General features: G+C 39.8%; 1 protein-coding gene across 1 annotated transcript; it reads left to right on the top strand.

Annotated features, from left to right (window-relative positions):
- The first annotated feature begins 5523 nt into the window (after positions 1-5523).
- SLN (sarcolipin) lies at positions 5524-10342 on the top strand. Its single transcript, XM_008953741.6, has 2 exons — positions 5524-5779; positions 9712-10342. The coding sequence occupies exon 2, from the start codon at positions 9787-9789 to the stop codon at positions 9880-9882; it is 96 nt and encodes a 31-aa protein (XP_008951989.1). The 5' UTR covers positions 5524-5779; positions 9712-9786; the 3' UTR covers positions 9883-10342.
- The last annotated feature ends 2233 nt before the right edge of the window (positions 10343-12575 follow it).

Raw genomic sequence — 12575 nt, 5'->3', positions numbered from 1 at the left:
CAGCCTCCCAAAGTGCTGGGATTACCGGTGTGAGCCACTGCACCTGGCCTCATATTTTAAAATGTTTATTAGTGTGCTGTAAAATATGCACAATAAATTAGTATAGTAGCACCTGCATATAATCTATTAAAAATACATACATTTTCTGTCAGTGATCATGGTAAAATTTTTTATCAATAAAGTGCACAGTCAAAAGGAGGTGGAGGCTCCTGGGCTAGAGGATGCTTTCATAGTTGTCCTGAATGCACTATCGTGTAGTGGTTAGAGCTCAGGGCTGGGTCCAAAAGCTTTAAATCTCAGTTCTGTCACTTAGGCACTCTTCGACTTATCAAGGCACAGCCTCTCTGGGTCCGAGTTTTCTCCTCCATGGGATAGGAATGTTGTACCCACCTCACAGGATTGTTGAAGGAATTAAATAAGGTGATTCATGTTTAGTAAGTGCTACTTGACATTGTTGTGGTTATTATTATTATTTTAGCCCTAAGTAGCTTTTTTTCTCTTTTTGAGGCTCAACTCAAGTCTTCTAGCTGATCATTTATGAGTCTGCTTCATCTTCAGTACCACTCTCTATGCTTTGCAGAAGTTGCTCTGCTCTCTTTTCATCTCACCCAGGTACTCCTATCATCTTTCCTGACGTCATTCTGATGCCACCTCTCTCACACTGTCTTGTATTCTAATTTTTTTTGTCCCTTTCTTTTTATTTTATTTTTTTGAGATGGAGTGTTGCTCTGTCACCCAGGCTGGAGTTCAGTGGTGCAATCTCAGCTCACTGAAACCTCTGCCTCCCAGGTTCAAGCAATTCTCCCGCCTCAGCCTCCCCAGTAGCTGGGACTACCGGCACATGCCACCACACCCGGCTAATTTTTGTTTTAGTAAAGATGGGGTTTCATCATGTTGGGCAGGCTGGTCTTGAACTCCTGACCTTAAGTGTTCCACCCGCCTTGGCCTCTCAAAGTGCTGGGATTACAGGCGTGAGACACTGCGGCCAGCTGCCCCTTTTTAAAAAAAAAATTCAAATTTTATTGTAAATTGACAATTGGTGGTTGTAGATATTTATAGGGTACCAAATGTGGAATAATTAAATCAAGCTAATTGACATATCCATTACATCAAATACTTATCATTTTTCATGGTGAGAACAATTGAATTTACTGTTAGCGATTTTGAAATGTACAATACACCGTTATTAACTATATTCACCATCCTGTGGAATAGGCCTAAAATATATTTGTTCTTCCTGAGACCTTGTATCCTTTGACCATCATCTCCCCATTCATCCCATTCCCCAGCCTCTGTAACCACCATTCTACTCTGCTTCTATGAGTTTGATTGTTTCAGATTCCGCATATAAGTAAGAACATGCAGTATTTGTCGTGTCTGGCTTATTTCCCTTAGCATCATGTTCTCCAATATTTTCCTTCTTTTTTAAGGCTGAATAGTATTCCGTTGTGTATATAGATGACATTTTCTTTATCCATTCATCTGTTGATGGACTGCGAATAGTGTCTACTTTTCTTAATCTTCTTCTTTTGGGGGGCAGTAGCCCTACTCTGTGTCATTATTATTTCCTGTGTGACTAGAACAATGCTGTGTATTTAGTAGTGTCCACTTGATACCAGTTGAACAATTGCAGAAGTAATGGCAAAGGTGATGACTTGGCCTTCTGATGTACATCCCCTCGGCTCTGTAGTGGCAGTACCTGGGCAGCATCTGAGAGACACACAGGTGGCAGGAGAGAGACAGAGTCAAGGAGGCCAAGCTTGCTTCAACTCCATGCCCTCCATTCACTGCCTGGGCTCAAGTCAGTCCTTATATTAGTGCATGTTTCACAGGATTTTTACACGAAGTGACACTCAGCCCATTCTCCTTTGGTCATAAATGAAAAGAGAAGCTTTGTACTTGTCCAAGAGAAAGGAGTTCCTCCTTGTCATTTATTTATTTACTTTTAATGATTAGGATTGAAAAAAACCTCAAACAACTAGCATGGTTTAACTTATGACCAGGCAGGCTCTGTGCTTGGCTTTACACACATCGGTGTAGTATCAAATCTTAGTGATGGGAAGGAACAAGTTGATTTTACGTACATTATCAATTGGATCTTGATCACAGATCTTTGAGGGTTATTAGTATTCCCGTATTCCCATATTATAGATGGGGACACTGAGGCCCAGAAAGGATAGATGATCATTTTTTTAATGTTACTCAGTAAGTAGAAAATTTAGAATACGAACACAGGCTTTTGTCACTTCAAGGTCCATTTGCTTTCCACTTTCCCGCAGATGGCTTGGGTTAAAGTGTTTGAATTAGCAGTATTGTGTCGACCTGCCAGTGGCCACTTAAGTTTCTTCATGACTTTTACATGGGCTTTCCCCGTGGCCAGAAGGGCAGGGCTTATTTGATGACTGTGGCAATAGTGACGTGGAGAAAACTTCAAGAAGTAGGGTTTTCATTTCTCTCTGGGCATGCGCTCACTCATGTGTTTGGGAAAGTGAGGGAGAATAGCAGAAAGCTGTTGCTCTCTTTCTCCCCAGCTCCATGACCAGCTGGATGTGAAGATGGCAAAGTGAGAAGGCCACTGAGACGATCATGCTCGATACTGCGATGTGCTGAGAGCTTATCGCCTTCATCAAGGCCTTGGTGACTTCTCCCATCATGTTGCAGACTTGCAGAATTCTAGGACTGACATAGGTCTTCACTTTTCAGTTCTCAGGGTAAAAAGGCGGGTGGACGAGGGGAGTACGTGAAATGAGCTAGTTTAGCAACTGATCAGGCACAAGAGCTCAGCACTGATTCTCAAAGGATGTCATTTTTACACCTGAGAATGTATATGGTGATGGTGGTGGGGAGATACCAATTAGAGATTCAGTGCCAGTGTCAATGTGAATGTTGTTTTCTTAACATTTTTGGCCGTTGGCTAAGTTCTAGATTAGTAGGCAGAGAAATAATTTCAAAGTTTATTTAGAATGTCGTCCTGCCAATGGGCAGAGAAGTACCTTGAAAGAAAGTTGATATGAAATGAATGCTGCTAAGTCATGGCAATTGCTCTCAGGAAGGAAAGTATTAGCAGAGTTAAGTAACGTTAATTGCAAGAGATGAATTTGCTTTGGTACTAAGGTCTGAAATGTTGGAATTCTCAACTTCTTAAATGAGAAACAATAATGTTGATTTTGTAAAATAATGTTGAGTTTATTTTTATTTTATTTTGGCTCCTTGCAGGAAACAAGTTTTTTTTTTTTTTTAGCAAACCTGCAGATCCTGAGGGTTAAACCCTCCTTATGCCTTTGAGTAGTTGTCAGGTGATTTGGAGCGGCTTGCGTGTGTTTCTGGAGAGGGTAAAGCTAAACTAGTGACAACTACATTCCAAGTGTAATCCCAATCTCTTGACATTACAGAAGAAACCACTAATTTTCAGAAGCGTCTGAAGTCTGGGAATTTGTCAATGCACTGGGCACAGTAGTCCTTGGTGCAGCTTAGACATGTTAAATGAGGCAAACCGGACTAACCCATCAATTCGGTCAAATAAGAAGTAGAATTTTTCTTCTAAGTTACTTTGAAATTGACCAATTCAACAAAATGACAGCATTGGAGAGCTCTTTTGGTGATATGTTAACATTTCCCTATTGTATTTAACATTTTAAATATTGTAGAGCTAATTCATAATCTGAGATGTACAAAATAAATGCTTATCCCATAAACCTAATATCAACACATGATATACTACAAATAATTTGATTCCAAATGAATTAAGAAAAAAGGTTTTCAAGTTTCAGATTCTTTTACGAAAAATATCCTGGGAATTTGAGATTGTGCCTATGCAGCCTCAAACAGATGAATAAAAAGTAATGTAGGCCGGGCACCCGGTGGCTCACACCTATAATCCTAGCACTTTGGGAGGCTGAGGCGGTTGGATCACCTGAGGTCAGAAGTTCAAGGCCAGCCTGGCCAACATGGTGAAGCCCCATCTCTACTAAAAATACAAAAATTAGCCAGGCATAGTGGTGCATGCCTGTAATCCCAGCTACCCAGGAGGCTGAGGCAGGAGAACAGCTCGAACCCGGGAGGCGGAGGTTGCAGTGAGCTGAGATCGCGCCACTGCACTCCAGCCTGGGTGACAAGAGCAAAACTCCATCTCAAAAGAAAAAAAAAGTAAAGTAAAGTTTTGTTTTTTTCCCCTTTGGGTGGTGAGATTAAAAGTAATTTAAAAATTTTAAATACTTTAATGTATTTTCACATGTCCTACAATAAATATATAACTTTTTAATTTGACAAAAAATAATTTTGAGTGGTTACAAAAAGGGACAGGTGTGGCTTGGTAACTAGGGAAACATTCCCAGCCTGGGAAACAATCTGGTGAGAGCTTGGAGGCAGAAGACAGAACTCTGATTACATTCAAGGAGTTTGCCAGATGGCAACAGATAACTGCCAATGTTCGGTTGCACTATAATTATTATACACTCTCTGTCACTTCAGCAAGCGCTCTTTTCACAAGACAAGTGGCGACAGAATGTTGTATTAAGATTACCCGTTGCTAAGCTTATGTTAAAATGAGGAAATGAAATGGAAAGTCTTGTTTTGGTAATGTCTCTGGGGTATGAGGAATGGAGGGAAAGGTTTGACTATGAGCATAACTGCATAGAGAATTTTGTTTGTTTATGCCTTTTGGGAATGCATTATTTTAATTGACCCTAATTGGGAATTCAGAGGGGGAGATTTCCTCTATTATCTATAAAGAAAGGATCTGCTGAGCAAACACAATTGCTAGGGTCATGTTTAAAGTACTTAATTGATCTGCTTTCAAGTCTAATTTAACACTTCAGGGGCTCCAAACATGTGATACGTTGGTTACAAACTCATCTTAGTCTAATTTTAGTTAGTGTTCATATTAGAAAGTTATATAATACTTTTCTTTCTTTCAGATATATTCCATAGTTCACATTTTTCACTAATTTTACCCAGTTCTCCTTCCACCCCCAATCTATCCAAATAACTGAGTTGAGCTGTGTGAGTTTACTGCTGTATTAATTTATTGACAGAGATATACAAACCATGACTTCCTCGGCTGTTTCAGATGAAACTGTAGATCCACGTGTAAACTTGCAATGCACAGCTTAGCTGGAAAGTTACGTGGAGCAGGTGACGGAGGGGATAGCTTTCACTGCTTGGACTAAAGTCAGTTTTGAAAGAGCTAAAGATGCCTATTGAATTCTGGAGTGTGTGTGTGTGTGTGTGTATGGGTGTGCATATGTGTGGGTGTAAGGCAGCAAACTCTTCACATTTCAAATAACTAAAGATATGGGTGGTAAAATGAAGTCACATTTTTACACCTCACAGGCTGACTAGGGAGAGCAGTCAAATGCAGCATCGATTGGTTAAAATTAGTCTATCATTCTTGGTTTATGATGTTTTAAAGACATGTTAAAGTTATTCATGAAGATGTAAAAGACACATTTAAAACCCACATCAATTGCACTAAAAGTCAATGGAAACAGAAGGTTTTTAAATCCTGATGGTGGCAAATTGGCAGCCAAAGGAACAAAGTCTTAGTCAACATATTTCCATGTCCCCCTGAACACAAATAGCCTCGAACCTTCGGAGGGTGTTCCTTTGAGATGTTTCATCAGTGACATCACAGTGATTGCCAGCTTCCACGGACTACTTTAGGTGCTGCCCAGAGTCCAGGAGTCCAGACAGCCTGGGAGGGGAGAAGGAGTTGGAGCTCAAGTTGGAGACAGCGAGGAGAAACCTGCCATAGCCAGGGTGTGTCTTTGATCCTCTTCAGGTAACTGCAGGATTTTTATGCTTAGCATACGGTGTGTGTGTGTGTACAAGCTGCAAATGAGAAAGGCAGAGGAATGTTTGCATTTCTTAATGAAATAGGCAATGCCCCTTGGATACAGCATGCCTTAAGATATAAAGTGAGTACTATTGCTTTCTGTTTTCCTTTTTTTTCTCCTAAGGGTATGCATTTTCTCCCTTCCTAGTAAAAAAAAAATTTTTTTTCTTTCTTGTATTATGGAAGATGGTCTTTTTTTTTTTATCTTCTCTAAGTCTCCATTCAAAGAAAGCCAATGTCAAACTTCCTGCACAATTTATTCAGAGCTTTTTGGGTTTTAGTTCATCCATTTGCAATCACTGGATCATATGGCATGACCTTGACTTCAGGGAATGTTTAAAATGAAACCCAAAGTGTCTTTATGGGTTAACAGCAGAAAAATGGAACTTGGCTGATCTGAATTTCTGCCTAACTGGTTCATTCTTCCTAAAGTGTATAAATGTGTGTGAAAGGAATGTTCACACCACACCTTACAGTTAGCATATGTGTTGATTGAATTGAATTCACTAGAAATTCTCACCTTAACTCTTTATGTTTTATTCATCTAAAATCACATAAAACAACAAATATTCAAGGTCACCATTAAAGTGCAAGAAGTAGTAAGAGGTAAATCCCAAGAAAGAAAGAAGTGTGATGGGTAGCCTGCTAATTCAGAGATGACTGAAAAAAAAAAAGTTAAGAGTGCATAAACATACACAGTTTAAACAATAACTGAAAGGCAACACTTCTATAATTATCATCCAGGTCAAGAAACAGATCATTGCCAGCACCCAGAAGCCCGTTCTTGATCAACCCCCATTCTGCCCCAAGATGTTGGGATCCTCTTGTCCCTGTTATTCTTTATAGTTTGACCATCTATGTCTGCATTCCTAAACAATATGATTAACCTCCCTATTTTTGACATCATATAAATGGAGTCATATTCTCTGTTTCTTTTGTAAATTCTTCTTTCACCCAACAATTATATTTGTGAGATCTACCCATTTTCTGTGTAGCTATAGTTCATATATTTTCTTTGCTTTATGAAATTCAAATGTATAACTATACCACAATTTGTCATCCATTCTGCTGTTGATAAACATTTGAGTTGTTTCCAGTTTGGAGTTATTGTGATAATATTGCTGTGAACTCTTTATTTATGTAACCTGGCACGCACGTCCTTGACTGTCTTAAGGTAGAAGTGAAATGCCAGATATTAGAGAATGAACATTTTCAACATTAATTCTAAGAAAGCTAATTTGTTTTCCAAAGTGGTTGAAAATTTATGCTAACTTTGTTTAGCCAGGCCAGTTAATTGCAGTGACAATTCACTTGTGTCATAACTCCTAGGAATTCTAGTAACTAGTTCCAGTCTGCTAATTCTAGCTTTGCCTCTAACTTGTTATCTGTCATTACACAAACATCTTAATCTCCTCTCTCTAAAAGTCAGTTTCTCAGCTGCAATCTTGAGAAAGATAAAAACTGCAGTAACACTTGCCTGAGTTGTTGCGAGGGTAACACAAACAGAGCTGTGGAACAGCTTTCAATAGTATTTTTCTCATTTTCTGAGTATATCCTGTTGGATCACTATCCATGATTCCTGTGACTTAACAGCTTAATTTAATAGGCAGATTTGGTGGGACCGTTGTTTTGCTCTCCTTGAATTGTTTTGATCATTATAAGCCAGGCTTCATATTTTCTGCTTATCTCTGCATTTCTTGAGAACTTACCCAAATAGACGGACATTTGGACTATGGTTTTATTTCATTGATAAGTTTATAAGAAAGAGTCTGTCTTCGTTTCTCATTCCTTTGCCTCCAGGCACCTTGGCAAGACTCATTACTCATTCTCATAAATCCTTTTTCCTTGATCCATTCATTTTATTCTGTTTACTTTCTCCTCCATGCAAATCTTTGTAAAGATTTTCTATTTTTTCCCCTTTTTATTTTCTTGGAGAGACAGGGTCTTGCTGTGTTATCCAGGCTGGTCTTGAACTCCTAGGCTCAAGTGATCCTCCCACTCCAGCCTCCCAAACGGCTGGGATTAGAGGCATGAGCCACCACGCCCAGCCATTTGTAATGGTTTTCATTGGCAATTTACTATTTCCTTCATGCTGAGGTCTAAAAGATGGATAATAATTAAAAGGGAGATGAAACATAAATCTGCCATCATTTGGCTATATATCTACTGGTTGGCACCATCTAATTTGAACTTGTATTTTTTTTTTGAGACAGGGTCTCATTATGTTGCCTAAGCTGGTCTTAAACTCCTAGGCTCAAGGGATCCTCCCACCTCAGCTTCCCAAGTAGCTAGGACTACAGGTACCGACTGCCATGCCTAGCTGAACCTGTATGTTATGCCAATTACACAATATGAAAAATGATTATTCGGGTGGCATTTATGCAATTAACAATTTGGTCCATTGATAATATAATCAATACAGTAATTACAATTAATAATTCAGTCATGCTAGATAGTTTAAAAATGCCACTCAGACCAAAAGCTTGCTAACAACCCTTTCAGCCTCTTGAACTCTCACCTTTAGCAAACACACAAAATACCCTTTCTCCCTAAACTTTCACTCTACAGTAGACTTTGGTCCTAAATGTCTAAAACATAGATATCGAATTATCTAAAATATATAAATCTTTAATTTCATTTAGGCTGCATAAATAATGTGCAATTTACACCATCTCACTGAAGACAATAGTTTGATGACTTCATTGCACATGTTCTCAAAGTATGATTTCCTGCATGGACAATCTGTACATACTATGAAGATACCATCCCTGCTCTTTGAAATGTTTACAATCTAGGCACATCCTGGACCTGACTAAAAATAGCTGGCACAAGCCCTTGTTGAAACCGAAGTACCCATGAAGTTAACACTTGCTCTTTGGGCTGAATGCCTGTTATGCGAGGGGCTTTTGGTTGATCCCAGTAGGCTATGTGCCCAATGCAGGACTTGTCAGAGGCCATGCAGCTGTTGAAAGTACTTTCTGCTTTCCGTAGAGTTAGATGAAGACCTACAGCAGCCTGAGGCCTGAAAGATTGTGGCATCCCACTTATCTATGTAATTCAAAGCAAGAACAATACTAAACCATAAAATTTTTCTGTTTTGGTCCCCCTGCTTATTGATACTCTTAAGAAAAGTATACACATGCATACGCACACACGCAAACACACAAAGTTGGAGAAAGAAAAATGTAATATTTCACATTTTATGAAAAGCACCAATACAATCATCACAGGAAAAAAGTCAGGACAAAAATGGTGGTCTTTATGACATCAGGCAGAGAAATCAGGCTCTCTCTCTGTAATCATTAGGGCTCTTCAGAGAAACATAACTAATAGAATGTGTTGTGTTGAGGGGATTGGTGTCTGTTTTTAAGGAATTGGCTTGTGCAATTGCAGAGACTGGCAAGTCCAAAATCTGCAGGGTGGGCTGGTAGGCTGGAGACTTAGGGAAGTCTCCAGTCCAAAGACTGTCAGGAGGCTACATGTCCCAGATCAAGGTGTTGGCACAGCTGGTTTCTTCTGAGTCTTTTCTTTGGCTTGTAAATGCCCATCTTCTCCTTGTGTTTTCACATGGTCTTCCCCTCTGCATGTGTCTGTGTCCTAATCTCTTCTGATAAAGACACTAGTCATATTGGATTAGGGCCCACCTTAATTACCTCATTTTAACTTATTTACCTCTTAAAAGACTCTATCTCCAAACACAGTCACATTCTGAGATACTGTGGGCTAGGGCTTTGACATGTAGATTTTTGGGGGACACAATTTAGCCCATCACACTCTCCTTTTCCACAACACTTCTGTTTTCTTTGAGGAAAGAATGAGCATTGTTATACAGGAATGCCCATTAATCTCCTTGTGTTTTCTTTGTTATGTTTTATCAGGAGGTGAGGACAAGCCAGAGGTCCTTGGTGTGCCCTCAGAAATCTGCCTGCAGTTCTCACCAAGCCGCTGTGAAAATGGGGATAAACACCCGGGAGCTGTTTCTCAACTTCACTATTGTCTTGATTACGGTTATTCTTATGTGGCTCCTTGTGAGGTCCTATCAGTACTGAGAGGCCATGCCATGGTCCTGGGATTGACTGAGATGCTCCGGAGCTGCCTGCTCTATGCCCTGAGACCCCACTGCTGTCACTGTCACAGGATGCCATTCTCCACCCGAGGGCATCTGTGACCTGCACTCACAATATCTGCTATGCTGTAGTGCTAGGATTGATTATGTGTTCTCTAAAGATGCTGCTCCCAAGGGCTGCCAAGTGTTTGCCAGGGAACGTTAGATTTATTCCCCAACTCTTAACTGAAAATGTGTTAGACAAGCCACAAAGTTAAAATTAAACTGGATTCATGATGATGTAGGATTGTTACAAGCCCTTGATCTGTCTCACCACACATCCCTTCAACCCACACGGTCTGCAACCAAACTCTAATTCAACCTGCCAGAAGGAATGTTAGAGGAAGTCTTTGTCAGCCCTTATAGCTATCATGTGAATAAAGTTAAGTCAACTTCAAAAACAACTTCTAGAACTTATTTTAGCTTCCATGTGTGATAGAGCATTTGACCCTTGGCTGGGATTGGAGTGACAAGTGCTACCGTATTTCTAGCATTTGAGGTAAGCCAAGATGCTCCAACTGCTGAAGATTTGAAACCAAGTCAACACACTGTGTCATATTTCAAGTAATTCCATTGGTTCAGCGCTCCTCAAACTTTTCCCCTAAACTAGTCTGAAGGGCAGAGGGAGAATAAATCCATTCCACTACGGGGTCTGAAGCACAGGCTGAATTGCTGGTTAAAAGTGCAACATTTCTTTGAAGTCTTGTGTTTTATCTTTAGAATCCACAAGAAATGTATTTTCTATCTTATAATATCTTCATGTTTGTTTTCATATAAACATTTAAAATTATTTACACTAAGTAACACAAGAACATGAGTCATGTCCCTAAGAGTAGCATAGTCTATTTTGATTATTGTTATTACACAAATGGAGCTAGTCTTTAATCAACTACAGTTCTAAAAGGAGGAAAATAGAAAATGCAAACTTATATTTTTATAAAAGACATATAAAATAGATGTTTCTTAAACATGTTGCCTGAACACCCCATGTTAGACAGAACAAATTTGCTATTTGTGCTGAGGTAACCACGGAGAAAGGGAATGTTGTTAAACCTCATCTTACATAGCCGCCTTCATGAAGGCATTTCTTGCCAAGAATTTGACCTGTCATTGAGGCATTGCCTACATCACATTATAGTTCTTAACCTTGGCTACATTCAAAGAAAGTCAATTATCCCAGGGGTGATTTTTCAAAATACTGAGGCTGGGTCCTTCTCAGACCAATTAAATAAAAATCCCAGGGGATAGAGCCCAAGTATCTATCTTTTAAAAATATCTTCTAGATGATTACATTGTGTAGCCAGAATTGAGAATCACCCTTGCTTCTCAAAATTTGATGTGATTGTGAATTACTGGGAAGTCTCATTTAAACGCAGATTCCAATTCCATTCTGATTCTGATTCAGTCTGGGGTGGGGCCTGAGAGCCTACATTTTGGACAAGCTCCTAAGTGATGCCAGTGCTGCCCTTCCAGACTGCTACCCTTGGATTAACATATTAGAATCACTTGGGGGGACCTTTAGCAAAACCACGCAAGCTTGAGCCCCATTCCTAGCCATTTCTAATTTATTCGGCCTTGGGTGAACCTGAATGTTATTCTTTTTTTGGAAGAAGTCCAGGTGACACTAATGTGCAGCCAGGATTAAGAATCCTCAAATAGCTAAAGAAAAAATGTTATATTTTGAGAGGTTCCTCTCCAAATTGGGAAATAGCAGCATATAGTCCTCAATGCGTTGTCCCTAACTTCAGTTAGACTACACATATGGATGTGCAACTGCTAATGATTTAGTAGGCAGCATATGTACTCACAGACTTGTGGCTCTAGGGCCCTTAGTAGATGGTTAGCAGTCTTTCCCCTATTTGCAGAAAACCTACTGTTTGTGTATGTGTTTGAGAAAGTGTGTGTGTGTGTGTGTGTGTGTGTGTGTGTGTGTGTGTTGGGGAGAGCCACAACATTCCCTTCAGATGTTGGACCATCTGGCCTTTCACAGAAATCTGAGTGATGGTGCCAACACTGACAACAGGTACCATTTATTGAGTCTACCGTATATGAAGCCCTGTTCTGGGCACTTTCCATAACTCATGCCATTTAGCAGATTTGGGAACTGAGGATCAGAGACTTCACTAAACAGATGTAAGTGGGGAAGCCACAATGAGAAAAGGATCATCTTAACCTCTATGGGGAACTGAGTACAAATCATGCCTTGTTATAGATCTCCAAACCATTGGATTATGCTTTAGGTTTTACCCTCACATTCTTTAGTATTCTAAAATACCAGCCTGTTTCGATCAAGGTAACAATTGCAGTCCTCTATGTCATTTCTTTTTGCCTGTTAATCCTCACTCCTTTCTTTCTCTAACTTCCTGTGACTGAATCTACTGAGAGGGCCCATTTTTAGACCACATTGTGAGCAATCTTTGCAGGTATAGGATATCCATTAACAACTTTAGTGGTGGGGCTAGGAATTATGTAATGTCTTTCACATTCAGGAGTCCTAGTCATTATGGCTAAATCCCAGTCTGACTCATAAGTCTCCTTTATGTACGAACTTCCCTATGACCTCAAGTACCCTGATTCATCACAGAACTCTGCGTCCCTCAATGTTGGCTCCATCCACTGAAATGCTGCCTGATTATC

The sequence above is a fragment of the Pan paniscus genome, chromosome 9 (assembly GCF_029289425.2).
Source record: "Pan paniscus chromosome 9, NHGRI_mPanPan1-v2.0_pri, whole genome shotgun sequence".
In the NCBI taxonomy this organism is placed as follows: domain Eukaryota; kingdom Metazoa; phylum Chordata; class Mammalia; order Primates; family Hominidae; genus Pan; species Pan paniscus.
This window is presented reverse-complemented; position numbering and strand designations above follow the sequence as displayed.

Coding starts and splice junctions, on each gene's coding strand:
- SLN (XM_008953741.6), top strand. CDS start 9,787: ATGGGGATAAACACCCGGGAGCTGTTTCTCAACTTCACTATTGTCTTG.